This window comes from Rhodnius prolixus, unplaced genomic scaffold (assembly GCF_049639745.1).
Source record: "Rhodnius prolixus isolate KJV_2025 unplaced genomic scaffold, Rpr scaffold_1, whole genome shotgun sequence".
NCBI classification, from domain to species: domain Eukaryota; kingdom Metazoa; phylum Arthropoda; class Insecta; order Hemiptera; family Reduviidae; genus Rhodnius; species Rhodnius prolixus.
The window spans coordinates 17,297,159-17,313,231 of record NW_027411581.1 but is presented as its reverse complement, the minus strand read 5'-3'; the positions used below and the strand labels follow the sequence as shown (position 1 = coordinate 17,313,231).

General features: G+C 31.6%; 1 protein-coding gene across 9 annotated transcripts; it reads right to left on the bottom strand.

The window, feature by feature from the left end:
* Positions 1-631: 631 nt before the first annotated feature.
* Positions 632-15,929, bottom strand: LOC141456058 (uncharacterized). 9 transcript variants are annotated; one of them, XM_074131667.1, is made up of 16 exons: positions 15,773-15,929; positions 12,297-12,533; positions 11,366-11,532; positions 10,156-10,207; positions 8,835-9,014; positions 7,855-8,106; positions 6,584-6,754; positions 5,641-5,906; positions 5,294-5,518; positions 5,046-5,180; positions 4,113-4,439; positions 3,783-3,945; positions 3,496-3,664; positions 2,633-2,808; positions 1,063-1,180; positions 632-885 (listed from the first exon to the last, which is right to left on the bottom strand). In XM_074131667.1, exons 1-16 carry the CDS (start codon positions 15,795-15,797, stop codon positions 768-770), a joined length of 2,781 nt encoding a protein of 926 aa, XP_073987768.1. In that variant the 5' UTR covers positions 15,798-15,929; the 3' UTR covers positions 632-767. The 9 variants fall into 9 exon arrangements, with proteins under 9 accessions (XP_073987768.1, XP_073987775.1, XP_073987760.1 ...); XM_074131674.1 differs by lacking the exon at positions 15,773-15,929 and adding an exon at positions 13,001-13,156 and having other exon boundaries at positions 5,641-5,795; XM_074131659.1 differs by lacking the exon at positions 15,773-15,929 and adding an exon at positions 13,001-13,155.
* Between the last annotated feature and the right edge of the window lie 144 nt (positions 15,930-16,073).

Below are 16,073 nucleotides of genomic sequence, written 5' to 3'. Positions count from 1 at the left end.
TTAAACGTTACATAGCTAACCGCTTCATCGTGCCATATTTTATCAAAACCGGTCTAAGATTGACGGAGTTATTAGACAAAGTTTTAGAGGGGGCGTTACATACATAGGATTCTGAATTTGTACTGTGAATAAATGCAGAAGTGGTATATAAGAGTGTTTTAATTTTTTTATTTTATTTATGACGCGTCAAAATCACAGATCACAGGCGCTCGGAGATTTTTTCAGCGCACTCCCGGGATCCGGACAATGTTCTTCGTTACAGACAATCTATCCTCAGACAGTACAAGAGTACCTGAGAACTATTCCCTGAGCAATAAGAAGCTCTTAGGAAAAGAAAATCTAAGGGCCAGCAGCTGGATTGAAACCAGGAAATCCGTGTTGGAATCCATTATGCGCTAACTACTGAGCTTACCCTTTCCCTGATAGCAGTTTGCGCACTTCCCTTGGTAGGAGTAAGACTAGGATGTCCTTTTAAAGATATATAGCGAAACCCTTTCATGCTGCCAAATTTAATCACAAACGGATCAAGAAGATGTAGTTATTAATAATTAATATAATTTTAAAGGAAGGAGAAAATATTATCAATTACCAATTATTAGGATTGTCTTTAATAAAATTGTAAAAAAAAGCCTTTAAACATTCAAAAAATATTTTTATCAAAGTTTGATTCAGAGTCTTAAAAACTAATAACATCTTTAAGTTTGCATCAGGGACCTGGTTGTTTAAATAAAAAACATAGCAATATCCAGTCATTTTCACCACATCTTCTAATATCCCATAATTTTCTCTTTTTTAGTTTTCTTTTTTCCAGAAAGATGTAATAGAGAAAACATATACTCATTTCCTAAACGTTTTCTTGTGCTGTCCAAGGAAAAAATCCCCCATCTGGAACAAGAAGAATATTATATATATTTCATAATTCTTCAATTATTACTATGAGGATTATTTTGCTTTTTAGGTGTATTATTTTTTATTAAAATTTTGTTTTAATTAAATAAAAGATAATTGAAGCAAAGATATGATATTTATATATATATATAAAATACTAAGTGTTTTTCCTACCCTGAATTCTCATCACCATAATATTCATATAAAAGCCAAATAATAATTGTTATACAAATACTCCAAAAAATTATATAAATTATTTTTACTAGTAGTACTGCTGCAGTACTCTCAAATTCTGAAAAAAAATAATAATACTCTATTATTTAATAAATAGTAATAGTAAATAGTAGTAATCATTTTTGGATTATACTTTTTTCAAATTAATCATCATCATAAACAAATTTTGAGATATTTTTAGTTTTTTTCCACCAGTTAACTATTATTAATATTCAGTTTTTTCTGTTTGAAAATTGTTATAATACAATTCAAACAGGTAAGATTTTGAAACCAACGTTTTTGATCCCCTATCCCAGAAGCAAATCCTTCGCCATCTAAATCCTCTGAGCATCCATATAATTTCTTCTGCTGAAATAACAGAAGTGGCTAATTATTTTACTCTAAAGGGTTGAAACAATTTCTCTTACATTATGTTCTGCTTAAGACAATTTTAGCTCCTTGTGTCCAAATATATATATTTTAAATAATTTAGGCGATTTCAAGATGGAAATTCTATTTTTCGACTATGGTATGATAGGTTCTTTTTTATCTGTTTGTTTTATTGGTGAACAAGTGGCGAAGAATTAGGTAGTTATAAAAATTTTATGCAATACATAAATAATGTGCTTATTAAAATCATTTGAAATAATCTAGCGAGGATACTCACACTACCTTCTCTTGCTATGATAATGCACAAAATTCAAAGGTTCAAAATCCAATTTTTTGGAACATATTGAAATCTTCGCCACATTTACAGTTAACACTATTTGCACTTTAGAGAAATGCCTACTTAAAAAAATTATTACAATAAATGACGTAAGAGCCATGCGCAAGTATTAAAACGTTTAAAAAAAATCATACGGGGTTTCATTCAAGATATCTCCAAAAAGTGAAAAATCCCTTGAGGCACTTCCGATTAAAGAATTTTATATAAACACGGAATTTCAACAAAGTATTTTATTTTATCTCGGAATTTGAGCAGTCACTAAATCCACCACTAAGGCGCCTCGTTAGATGTGAGGTCCGCGATCCGCAAAACTAATTGTGTTGCGGTACTGGGTTCTATATATTGTATTCTACAATTAGATATGGTTTATATTCGTTTTGGGCTGTCTCATTGATTCGTTTTAAGCCTTCAATTCTATTTTTCGATTATTAAAACAAAACTCTACTTGAAATTGGTGTTGTATAATCTCTTGTACTTTAAATACACTTATGTATTTCCATCGAATGCTATTGAATTCGTTTCATTTCAGTGTACAGTCCACTTATAGAAAGATCTAGAAGCAAGCTTAATGAAAGTTATCTTGCTCTCTTATTCTGATCATGTAAAATGTGGTTAGTTCTTTACATGTGTTTAAAGGAAGAAAGTAGTCTTGTAGACCCGAGAGCACCCTTTTTTTATAGAAAGTTTGTACCTAGTGGAATATTCATTAATACATTTTCTATTTGGTTTGGAATGCCCAGAAAAAAACCATTATAGTTGAATCAATTAAAATGTGTTAATGAGAAACATTTACTAATTTCTTACCAAGCGAAGATTGAATTACACTGACACCGTAAGTGAATAATATCTCACTGCCATTTGATTTTTTTGGATATGGAAGCCAACAGCTGTAAAATCCTTCAATATCTTCCCGAGATTTATAGTGAAGGGTCTTTAACTGAGAAACCCTGTTATTATCATAAACATCGAATTGTATATCTCTGAAAGAAAAATGCATTTTAAACTCTAGAAAATTGCTTCAACAATTTTTATTTGAACTTTCAAAGGTTAAACAAAATGTAAATAGGTAAAGGGAATATAGTTGTTCTCTTTTAGTATATATATCAGTTATTCATATAAAATAAGTTAGCAAAAATCCGTAAAGTACATTGTTGCATGCTTGCCTTAGGTAAAAACTGCGCACAGGAGAACAGGCGAGATATTCTCCTTCAATGGGAAATATAAAAGGCAAAGAAAGGACAGATCGCTTAGCTAAAGAGGATACTATCTTGCAAACAGCTAAAACTAGTGTGTCACACACCTATGAACTGAGCTTCGCAACCATTGTGCCGAGTGTCAATGGCAAGAGAACAGTCGCGCCCATAACATAATGAAAGTGGTAGTTATTTTTATTATTATTTTTTTTACTAAGCTACAATGCAATTAATGGAATAAAACTTAAAAGATGATACAGACTGTGAGAAATACAGAAGTTATACCTAGTTTATGGAAAGAAATTATATTGTATATTTATTACTGATTGAGTTTAACGAAACATTATTTGAACATGGAACATATTTTAGTCAGTACAAAAAACTAAACAAAGTTCTCTACGTTAATTGAGAATTCTTGCTTATAAAATTTTATATAAATATTCAAATGTTACAAATAGCATATTAATATACAACCTTGTTCCATTGTTTTTTATATCAATGGGAGTATCAAATTTCAACCAAAAAGGTTGGCTTTGGTTCCAATATTGTCTAGCCAGAACATCATTACTACTCAAATCCAAGTAATACAAGCAGGAAAGATTTAATTGTTCACCAAATGGTAACTCCAATTCGGTATAATTATCTAAAAAATAATCAAATTTATTGCCTATTTTTCAATTTGAATAATAGCAGAAAATAAATGACATTGAAAAATTTGACTTGTTAACTAAAAAATGTAATGCTGAAAATTCTGCACTTACCGGAATAGCTAACAGTTTCACTTGAAAATGGTTCAGTCTCAAGTTCGATTCTAGATGGTAATGATTCCAAATCAAGAACTTCGTCATCAATTCGTAAATAAGCAAGAGTTCCAATCATACTGTCAACATATTTCATATAACTGAAGTTAGTCATTTGTGCTTTCTGAAATTAATAAGAGATAGAGAGATATATATAACAAGTTCAGGAATAAATTTTATTATAATTGTTTCAACAACTGGAAAGATGTTTCCTAAAAGTCTAATTTTAGGAGTAAGTTTTCACACTTTTAAAAGAATGAAGATAATATCGTTAATAGGAAATAGACTCACCTTTAGTAAGGGAGCCACATCTCCCAAATACATATGGTCCTTACAGGACAGCTCCTGACTGTCGTTGCATTCATTCAGTTTTTTTCTTCGTCCTCCATTTATTCTGAATCCTATGCACTCAGATTCATTGTAATTTATGACGATATAGGTCCATACATTTAAATGGGCATCAGTGTTGAAGTCTACTTCTGTATCACAGTCCCCCGAAGCCAGGTGCAATGAAATACGATGAGTCTCAAATAATAAAATTAAAAAAGTTGATAAGAAATAATCTTTTATCACCAACACTGCACCCTCAGCAGCTTGTGTTTTTACTACTAACTCAATCTAAAAAAAATAGGTTTATAATACCAGTTAGAATCTTACGCAACAAGAAGAACGCTTTCACTGAAGGATATTTTACCCACCAAATAGTCTTAATAATAGCACCTAAGGGGTTTAACAAAGTGAACTGATTTGACAACTGCTATTTCTTAATGTCGATTCCTTCCCTGCTTTTAGTTGGTTTTTCTGGGAACTAGAAGGTGAGGGGAACCTTAAATTCATGCGCATACCGAAGTGGATTCCGGAGCAGTTCTGCCGGCGATCCAATATTAATATGTACTAAGAAATAGCTGAAGTGGTGTTCGAAAAAACTCTTCAGGAAATTAATATTTACAAACACCCCTCTCTTCCCCAAAATTTTCATAAAATTCACTTCCTTAAAAAAATGTAGCAGTTAAAAATTGCAGATCTACAACTGTGCAATTGCAACTTCAGAGAAATCATAGATGGAATTTTCAAAAAAGTCTCAAAAACATAGAAATATTTTCTTATTGATACTTCTGGAAATTAATAATTTTTTTCCGGCAAGACACAAACACTAAAAATCGCCCGATCGTAGTGCGTCAGGTAGGAAAAGATCTTGCCCGTCAAAATAATGATTTAGCTTACACTCCATGATTTCATATTTTTCGGGCAGGGTCCAAGAATTAAATTATCCAAAGTGATTAAACTTTCGTCCTGTTCTCCTTCATTGTATTCAACATTAGTAATTAAAACTGGTGATATATTACTGACAGGGAATTTCTGAAAAATATCTTTAACTTTTAATGGTTCAATTAATAGCAATAAATTTTAAATTTTGTCCAAACTAGATTTACTTTTATGGCTAATCTAAACTTTCAAAAAAGTCAACTCACTTGTGACTCTAAATTATCCGAATTTCTTAAATTTCTTTTTTTGAAATTCACTGCTAATTTTTCAATTTCCCCTTTGAAATCGTATCCAACGACCATATCAGAATCGAAATTAGGATTTCTAAGGACGCAATTGAATTTTGCCTTATAATACATACTTCTGTTATCAAGTCTCATTGTCGCACCCGAAGGAGTTATCATTATTAATACCTCAGTCCATTTTTCATGCTAATAAAATAAATTGAATACATAGTTACATAAATAGTATAACTGTTAAAAAACAGAGTTCAGGACTAGTTTTTGAAAATAAAAACAATCTTGTAATCATATAAACCAAAAAACTATGTTACCTCAATTTTCTGCACAGTTATAAGGGAAAGATAACATCTAGACATTCTTGCTGAGAGAACGAGATACCCTGCTTCTAAAAATAGTCGTACAAAACAACATGATTTCTTTGTGAAATCTTTTGTTAATGGCTCCCGTCGAATAAGTTCACCAGAATCTGTAGACGATTTGAATTTTAAATAAATATGAAGCAGTCTAATAGGTGAATCTGTCCTTAAATAACTAAGGCTCCCGTCTCCAAGAAAAACAGCCACTTCATGGGTTACACCTAAAAAGATTTCTTGAAATATTTAAATATTACTACCTTATAATTTATTTGTATATTTATTTATTTACCTACTACCTTATAATTTAATGTTATTTATTACATTATATGATTAATCGGAATTTCAACTGTAGTTCTACTGGAACATGACTAATTTAAGTTTGTGATTTATTTATAGAATTTGCCCGAATTATTAGATTTTGTTGTTTCAAAGCCGCACCGTAAATTTTCAAAACTATTTATTAGGTAAAAGTGGATAAATTAACTAAGTCCTAAAAATTGAAGTAGGGAAAAATTCGGTCAATCCAAAAAATGAAATACTTGGGTTTGTTTAACCCGATGACTGCGTTATTTGTTTACTGAATTATTTCTTTGAATTGAGTCCTCATGAAGGATACATAGACAACATTGCTATCGCCACATTACAAAAAAAAGAGTTATATTTTCGTAATTGAAGCTGATTTTTAGTTGTGTTACTTTAATTTGTAGTTATAAATTACTATCTTTTCATTCTAGATGAACATAATTGCTAGTACTGCTGATTTTCCGATATTTTAGTTAACCGGGGAATGTTATAATAAATCCATTTGGTCGCAATGACCGTAGGTCGTATTACTCTCTCCCCCTTTATTTATTAAATTCTATTCTGTACAAGTTTTAAATAAATAAAACAAATTTACATTTGCAAGGCTGAACGAAGCAATGCCTTAGATGAGTTATAGGTCCAATACATGGTTGACCACCTCCCAAAACTGGAGGCGAACTGCATGCCCTACTTCTTGATTGTGTACCCAGACCACATCCAGCAGAACACTGTGACCATGGTTCCCACTCTGACCAACCTCCATTTACTATAACAATAATATTTAATTAACTTTTGTATATTACTTAAAAGAGGATCAATTTATTTTGGGATACTAATGCATAATTTTCCTTGATGAGATCTGCACTGGCTGTTCGAGTTTTGTGGGGTCTGATAACCTGACAAATAACTGAATAAAACATCTCAAAGATGTAGGTCGTAAAAAGCTCAAGTTTGTATTTGCTTTAGATGTTACTTCCGCTTTCCACACTGTTTTGAAAGAAATCCGTATCCGCATCCTCCGAGAATTCAGGGCATTTTGCTCACGCAATGCATTTCGTGCATGGTCTCGATGACTCTGAATATCTGTTTAATCCTACGCCCGCTACTTCACTGTTTATCTTCCGCAAGCCAATTGATATAAGAATAATTAAATGGCTGTAATTCTACAGAATTTTCTATTCCATATTTTGAAGAATATTATGTTTCACAGAAATTTTATAGTATTGGGGTAAAAAAAAGAGATGAAATCGTAGAAAGTGAGAAAAGTTAAATTTGTTTAAAATAAAATTCAATTTGGATATAAAGATTAAAATTAAAAGATTAGAAATAAGGATTTTGATTTTAAGGTTTAATTGGGGTCAAAAAAAGGTCTATGAAAAAAGTTGAAATAGAAGAAAACAGTCTGGAGAATGGCAGTTCTCTAAAAAAAAAGCTGCAGGCGCCAAATACCGCAGACGCTAATCGCCTTATATAAAACAATAATAATAATAGTAGTAGCAAAATAGAATAGAATATAAAATTGCTTACACACATAATTCTTACAAAATAAAATTTTTAATTTAAGCATACATTGGTAATGGCTTTAATAGTAAGGGGAAGGAGATAAAATTCCGAAATGAGTGAAGGAAAAGAAGTTCACTTCAAAAGACACAAACATGGAACCTGACTAGTTTTCAGTCATAACCCAATTGTAATTTGGTTCTAAGTGTATTAAATGTTCCTAATAAATGATGAATAATGGACATTTTTGATCTTGAATCAAGTTAACCAAATAAATATCACATTAAAATGTTCTCGGTACCTTGGACCTATCGCCAGTGAAATTATAGAAATACTAAATCGTTTTTACAGTATTTATTCTATTACCTGGACAGTCATTCAGATAACATGGGCGAATTTCTTTGTAAGATCCTACGCAGCCATGCGATTTGGTTATAAGTGGCAATAAGACTTTATCTCTTTTCCTTCTTCTTATGTGATAACCATAACATGTTGGCAATAAAGTTCGTTGAGTTACTTGCGACACTTCAACAATGCATTCTCTTTCTCTTTCACTTAGACCTTGGCCACAACTAACAGTGCAATCCGTCCAAGGAGTCCATCGACTCCATTCACTACCTACGATATGTTTAGATTCATTGTAATTTAATAAAATATTGCCTTATAATTCCTAATGAAGATTTTTTTTCCAGACGGATCAAAGTTAAGGTTGATTTAAAGTAATACTTAACTTGTTTAAGAAAGTTTAGGTAAAACATTTTAAAAATGTGTTGCGATTTGGGTTGTTTGAGATCAAAAAATTACAAATAATGAGAAAGTGGGGAGTTCAGCTTTTAATTCTAGGAAATTTATTTTTGGTTGACAATAATTTTAATAAATAATTCACTCCACTCACGCCTTGGCGCATATGCATGTGCGCGTGTATGTATTACATACATATACGTTTATGGTATTTGCGCTGCTGTCCTTATCTCTCATCTCTTTTGCTTATTGTAATTGACTAAAGTTGCAAAATAAATAAATAAAATAATAATAATAATTTGGTTTTAAATGGAAGATATAAAACTACTGTTTTATAGAAACAGAACCAATTTTAGGAGCTGTTTTGGAGAAAACATAATAAAAAACTAAGTAAAGTAAAAGTAAATAAAGTAAAAACGATTCAGCAAAGTGATACTTCTAACTTCAACTAAACCATTTGATTTTAACCAAAACATTATTGCATCTTCTGTTAATAACTACTAGAGAACCCCTCAGATTCATTATATGTATATAAATATGTTTTATATTCATTTATCAATATAAATAATTATTTTAGGTACTATTATTAAATTAAAGAGCATTACTTTTTGATACATCACATTTCATTCCAACACAAGGTTTGGTAGTGCAGTTAAAACCTGAACATTTGTATTTATTTTGCGAAGGTGTTGGATTATCACAGCTCCTGCATTTAATTTGCTGCCCAGGACCGCAGTGGGAACTGCAGTCACTCCATTCGCCCCAGTCGCTCCAGCCACCAAATTCTGCGAAATAATAGTTCCCACCGTAATAAATATATGTATAATCAAAGAGTGGTATTTTTATCTGGTAAGTTATATCAGTGTAGTTCCCCAATTTAAGAAGTTATGCAATCAAACTTCTAGCGAAACCTTTCCACAGCGGACAAATAAATATAAGTAACATTTTTCAATTATCCCCCAGAAATAATCGAGAAAGAATTTTTGGTAACAAGTAAACATCTGACAGAGTTCTCTAAAAATCATTAGATGTAGAATTTCTGCTATTAATTTTCACTTTTTTCTCATAATATGAGTTTCTATTAAGTATTTTAAATATGTTAAGGTTTTCTAAATCTACAATCTCTGTCATACAAAATAGTAAAATAATAAAATAATACTAATTTTTATTTCACACCCACCGTAGAAAACCTTTCCTATTTACGTTACACACACCCACACATATGCACATATATGTATAAGAAAGTAATGAGACGTACCTTTTCGATCAGATAAAGAAATGCTACACGAAAACTTAAATTATTTTAACAAATCAAAAGAAACCAGATTACTTGGAAACTATAGTACCAATAAAAATACAGTCGATTACAGTACCTCTACAAAGTAGTCCTCTGCTTGCAAGGGACTTTAAGCAAAAAGAGCTCATAGGTAGGGAAAATGAATAAAAACTCAAGATGCACTAACTACAAAACACCACATGACCATTAATGTACCTGCATTGGCAGTGAGGTTCAAAAAGAATTAACAAGATCTTTTAATGAAAGAGGGAATGCTCTAGCTTCGAGGGTTGTATCAGTACGAGTATTATACGACTTCACAAAATTTTTATAAATTATGCTAGCAGTACAGTATAAATTTCGGAAAATCACTACTACAGTAGTAATCACAATCACAAAAAGGAGCGGTCCCTTGACATATGAAGGGCTTTCATTCCATATTCGAAGATACCAAGATCATATATTCTCCTATGCGTTCCTTTTCATTTCTAGCATTACTCCACAATATGACAATTCATCCTTATAAAGTTCCTTCCTAACATCTCCAAACCACCTTTGTTAAATTTGGTACTCATCATTTATACACTACATTTATAATTATATATTACTGACCAAGTGTGAAAAGTAATAAAATAATTCAATCATCCAACCTGGGCATCCGTTATTATGTTTTATGCAGTGAAGAGCATTCCAATAATAATCCTAAAAAACATTATTAACAAAAATGATTAAAAAAAACCAAGAGGATTATTAAATATATATAAAATCAACTTTTACAAATCAAATCAGTATTTCGTGTATTCATACTTTTTCAATTTCTACTTTAAAAAATTTCAGTGCAGAAAATAAAATATATAAATAATAAATTATCGCTTTTATAGCTAATGAAGTCTAATGGACTCTAAAACCAATCACATTCATAACATACACACTTCAAGAATTATGCCCCTACAAAAAATTATTTTGTTTCGAATCGAATAGACTTCTCTATAAAACAAAAGAAATGTCACTCGAGGAAAAACAAGGCAAAGATTCTGAAATTAGTGGTGAGGTGAAATTCCGGAAAAAAATATAAAAGCAACTCAAATTTTAGGTAGCAGTTTTCAAGAATTTTAGAATATGTTAGTAGAGATTAGCAATCAATGAATGCTAAATAACATATTTCTTCCAAGATTAAACGTTTGTTGATATTTTGCAGGTAAAAATCATAAATTTGTATAATGTATAACGATGCACTGCAGAATCACAGGGTAATGTAAGCACTTTTTTGTTTCTCCGTAAACGTAATAAAAAAAAATTCGTGAATCAAAAACATAATTAGATATCAGAGCATTTTCGATTCACAGAAGGGGTTTGGTTAATTCTGTTGGTAGCAAAGCCAATTAAGGGACTTGGTGGGCGAGGGCGGCGATGCCCTTTATTATAATATAAAATTATGAGGTCATATAGTGTGTTTAAATGTGAAACTACTCTTTTTAATGTGTTCAATTTTGATAAGGGCACATATCCTTTACAAGACATTTTGTAAATGGAGAAAGGCGTGAGGTACATCCAACAAACCTGAGTCCAAAACTCAGGACATTACAAAGGAATGGCCTTTTTCGATAACAGAAAATGAAGGTGATATAAGGTGAAGATTGAGTATTAAAAAATAGACCTGATGAGAGCGATGTTGTGGTAGAGAAGTTTTTAGCACAACAGACTATTTCATGCTCGTAGTTCATTTAGAACAGTTCGATTCCCAGACTTAAACATATTATTTACTAAATAAAATTGATCAGAACATTTGATACAATTTTGCCATTTGGTAAAATGATAAATAATTGTTTGTATAAGAATTTAAAAGCTTCAGGAAGTTACCGCGTCTTCCTGTAAAACAGCTTTGACAATTTTGTAATGACATTCTGACTCCAAACATCTGGTGATAAGGGATGGAAATCTTTTGTGAACATTATCTAGTATTTCAAATTCATTTGATTTTACTAAATCGCATTTAATAAGGTTTCTATATTCGTTCACTGAGCAACCTGCAAATAAAAAGAAGGCAATGTAATGATAAAAAAAAAAAGTTTTGATTGTATCAATACAAAATACGTTTCAAAAGCTGTTTCGTTTGTAAGACAACGTTAAAATGGATCTTAAAAACTTCAACTGGTGCACAGATAACACGAAAAAGTGTTAAATAAAAAATAAAAATAAAAAAAATCGAATTCTAAATTCATTTTATCTTTCTGTTCCGTCGAACATCGCTACTGATCCAGATGCAATTATATTAAACTTTGGTTAAACCAGTCTTAACATACGGATCCGAATGCTGGTGATCAGTAAAAAAAAATAAGAAATTAAGTATATTTGAAAAGAAAATACTGAGGAGGATTTTCAGGCCAATGAAGGAAAAAGACTCTTGAAGAATCCGACATATAGGGAACTCTACGAGTTATTCAATGAAATACCATTTGAAGAATTAATAAAAAAAAATACATTAAGCTGGGCTGGCCGTTTAATTTGGATGCAGGACACTGCTACCGTTAAGAAGGTAATGCAGTATAAGCCTGTTGGTATCCGTCGTCAAGGAAGAAGAAGCAGATGGATAGATCCGTGGACTATGATTCCGATGAACTGGAATATTTGATTGGAGAACGAAGGCGCAGAACAGGGAAGGCTGGAGGAAGTTCTTGGTAAAGGCTTAGGACTCAGTTCGGGCTGTAGCCGCCGCATATGTACGAATATTATTGTGTGTGAGTCATATACATATTTATGTTTTACCCATGATCTGTTGTTGAATGTTTACCTTGCATACGACATTCTTTACTTTCTTGGTGAATTCCAGTGCAGTGTGCTCCATTGTTCGCTGGGGGAGGATTCTTGCACTCTCTTGTTCTCGATCGCTGGCCTACCTGTCCACATCTTCCAATACAGGGGCCCCATAAATTCCATTCTGTCCATCCTCCATCAACGGGACAGTTTTCAAACAACAGGCCTAGATTGCATTGTAATCTTCTAAGTATTTCCAGCTTTATTTCACGTACTAAAAAACCAATGGTAAGGTTGTCCGTAAATCAAAATTATGTCTTCATTTCATCAAATGCAACTGAAACTATAAATAGATTAATATTTTGATATTTACTATCGTTTGATCATCATTTAATAAGATATTGAGGATAGTTTGCTGTACACTTTTTTTTTTTCAATATCAAACAGATAGATGCTAACATGTAAAGGCAATATCAAAGCCATTCATCATTAAATGCATTATTTGTCGGAAAGTGTTCTAAGCATTTTAAATTTTTATTAATAATTTTAAGGTCTAGAGTTGTAGTATTTTTCTCTCACTGTTACCTTCCTAATCTTTTTAAGAAGGAAATAAATTTTTTGAAACGTAAGTTGATTACAAAATAAAATTGTTCAGTGACATATCCACGATATCTTTATTAAAAGAAAATAATTATTTACTTATTTGTGTGTGTAAAGAAAAATATTATGATTAAAACTTGCCATCGTTTGTTTTCACTTTCTCAAAATCACATACTACGATTATTAACATCAAAAAACAATACATTTGTTTGCTTAAACCAAATATTCGCAGTACACAGATTCACAGTAAACTGCGTAATATTTATATTAATATTTGCTTAACAATTTTTGTAGACTTTTAGGCAAGAAATTTGTACTGGTGTAGAATAGCTACATAACATATTTTAAAGTTTGTCATTGTTCCAACATTCAGGAAATCTAAGGCCGGTAAAATTTATTTATTCTTGAGAAAGAATTTATATGAATTCTTAGTTTACTTTTTTTTACAATTAGAATTCATGCTTGTTTCTGAGGAAACAATTTCGACAATTTGAATGCAAAGTGCTTAATTAAAGTGTATTTGGACTATTTTGTGTATAACCTGATTCTTTCAGAAATAAATCTAAAAAATTGGTGTGAACACAATCACGATTTTCTCTTACCATATATTACTTTTTGAGTTAAAAGTCAAAATGCAAATAATACATTAAAAATAGTACAATTTGTTACACCTCAAAAGAGAGAGACGTTAAGAACTGTTTTAGGCGACTGTTAAATGATAAGTGGTATATGATGTGAACGTGGTGAGTGATTGCTTGAGCTTTGGGTGACACGCGTAATAGTTGCGCTAGTCAACTACTTATGCAGATACTAAATCTATCATGTAAATTTTCAGGGTATCATTGAAAATGTTTTTCAAGTTGTATCCATTTTTTAATCATTAGAGGTAGATAATTCAGAACAGAGATTTCGACTTCACTTATGTTGCTGTCTCGCACTACTCACTTGATTATTGCGAGACGGAAACATAGTGAAGTCAAAATCTCTGCACCAAACTGATCAATCTACCTCTAATGAAGGATGAAAGTCCAAAACCGATGAGGGATATGATAAACGTGCGTGCAATGACGGATAACAATCAATGATATTATCAAGCACTATGGGATCTAACTACTTTTACGCAGATGGTGTGATTATATATTATATGCAATATGTGCATTATGTCAGGAGGTTTTTAATCAAGCATTAAATGCAAAAGGAGTGCAGATCTGGTTAACTAACATCATACGGAGTTTTTTACAAATATAGTGGCCACATATAGTACTCGCCAAAAATCCCACGAATTTAACTAACGTTAGTACTGCGTTTGTGCCAAAGCTCTTCAAAATTATATCGCTCTACAGATCGACGGCCCAAACGATTGACAAAAATAAAAAGTTAATCGAAATTTTGTTCCCTCTAACATGATGTCAAGGTAAGATGCCCACTTTGTTCCTTTGTAACATTCTTAATTTTGCGGCGAAAACGCTGAAATGTTATGCCAAAAAATTGGAGGTGGGCATGTTTAATTAACTTCTAATATTTATAGAAGGCAGATCAATGCATATGAGACAATAATATTTCAAATCTATTCTTTATCAAAGAGCTTATTCATCGGTCTCGTCTGGATCACAGTCTTCAGTTTTGAATTTTTTTTTTTTTTTATGACTTACTTCAGGCAATCAAGAGCAAAGCTAGAAACTAATTGGTCAACTTGTCAGTTTACGAGAAAAGACAGGGAATTAAAGAAAAGAACTGTTAAGGTAATGTACACGCTCTTTCTTCTGGTTCAGGTAGTATGTGCTTTTGTGTATCACAAAGATGGCAATTCTACAACCCTGAGGTGTATATTAGTTACGTAACGCTCTATTATTCTTCATTATTGATGGACAGGTTTAGCAGAACTGCATTTACAGAGTTCAGTAAGTACTCATAGGTTGTCTGCCGTTAGATTTGGATGTGATAAGCAGAAGGCACTTCTTGAAAAAAAGTTTTTCAGGATATTACGGTTGAACTGATTTCTGAAAGAATTTCTGAAAAAAAAAAATCAGTGAATTGGCTCTTAAGATGTTGTTCTCGGAGAGGGAAACTGGACGAGAACTTCCAGGAAATAAGGAATTCCAGATGGGCTATTTTTTTAAGAGTAGGACCACTTTTTGTTTTGTAGCTAAACTTAAAGATAGGAGGATGATTCCTTCAGAACCTTCTCGTGCTGTTGTTCATACTTATGCTCTTATCAGTAACTGGATATAGAAGTTAAACGCAAAATAGCACTTGAATTATCATTGTGATGGACGTGATACTATCGAACACATGATTTTTTCATTGGCATTTACAGGCTACGAATGTGAAGGCAAGAGTCGGTTTTAAAGTAAGCTTTAGTGATACTCTTTCTCAGTGACTGGAAAATAAGAATGCATATGAATCCTTCAGCATGTTCCTATCGGAGGCTTTAATAAGAACAAAGGAAAAAATTTGTTAGATTAGGCAGAGTAGCAGACTTGATTTGAATAAAATTTATTGTCTGCACTTGAAACGTTCGTGGACAGCTTAAGGTTTAGGTTGACAATTTTGGTAGTACTCTACTCGTAACTCTGCAATATAGAGTGAAGGGTATCGTTTAGTGCAGTATTAGTCTTCTAAGTTTTTATTATTTATTGTACATGTTGTAAATAGAGATTTTTTTTCCATAATCCGTTTTTTTTTCTTCCTGCCTTAAGCTTACATGATGCACATTTCATTCTTTTTGTTGTACAGTTCACGAGCAAGAATTAGCGCGAAATAATAAAAATAAAAAATTGCCCAACATGAGTTCTGCAGGTACTAAGGAAGAGCTCTAAAAAGGGAACATTTGTCTCAAATAAGATCTGGGGATTCAAGTTGTGCTTTTTTTTCCGACATTCAATAACCATTGAAGTTAGAATAATATCTTACCCTCATGCAAATTCAACCATATCATCACCGATATTAAAGCTGTTTCAACCAACAGTTCTCGTAGAACTTAAACATTACAGACACCGAGTACAGACGATAGATTATTTTCTGCGCCGGTGTAAAAAATATAATTTAAAAATTTGGCGGGATTTTATCATACTGATTGCTTCTTTACTTCAAACGATTATTCATTAAGAACATAACAACATATTTATTTGAAATTTATTAATAATTTATATTATTTTTGTTCTCATAATATCTTTATACTATACTTAACCTTAATAATAATAATTTTATAAAA

What these genes read in the sequence shown, in the direction of transcription:
- LOC141456058 (XM_074131659.1), bottom strand. Translation starts at nt 13,064, where the DNA reads ATGTATTGTTTTTTGATGTTAATAATCGTAGTATGTGATTTTGAGAAA. An exon ending in CTGTTTTACAGGAAGACGCG is followed by an intron (nt 10,208 to 11,365) that starts GTAACTTCCTGA and finishes AATGTTTTTTAG; the next exon opens with GATTATTATTGGAATGCTCT. An exon ending in TGAAACTGTTAGCTATTCCG is followed by an intron (nt 3,665 to 3,782) that starts GTAAGTGCAGAA and finishes ATTATTTTTTAG; the next exon opens with ATAATTATACCGAATTGGAG.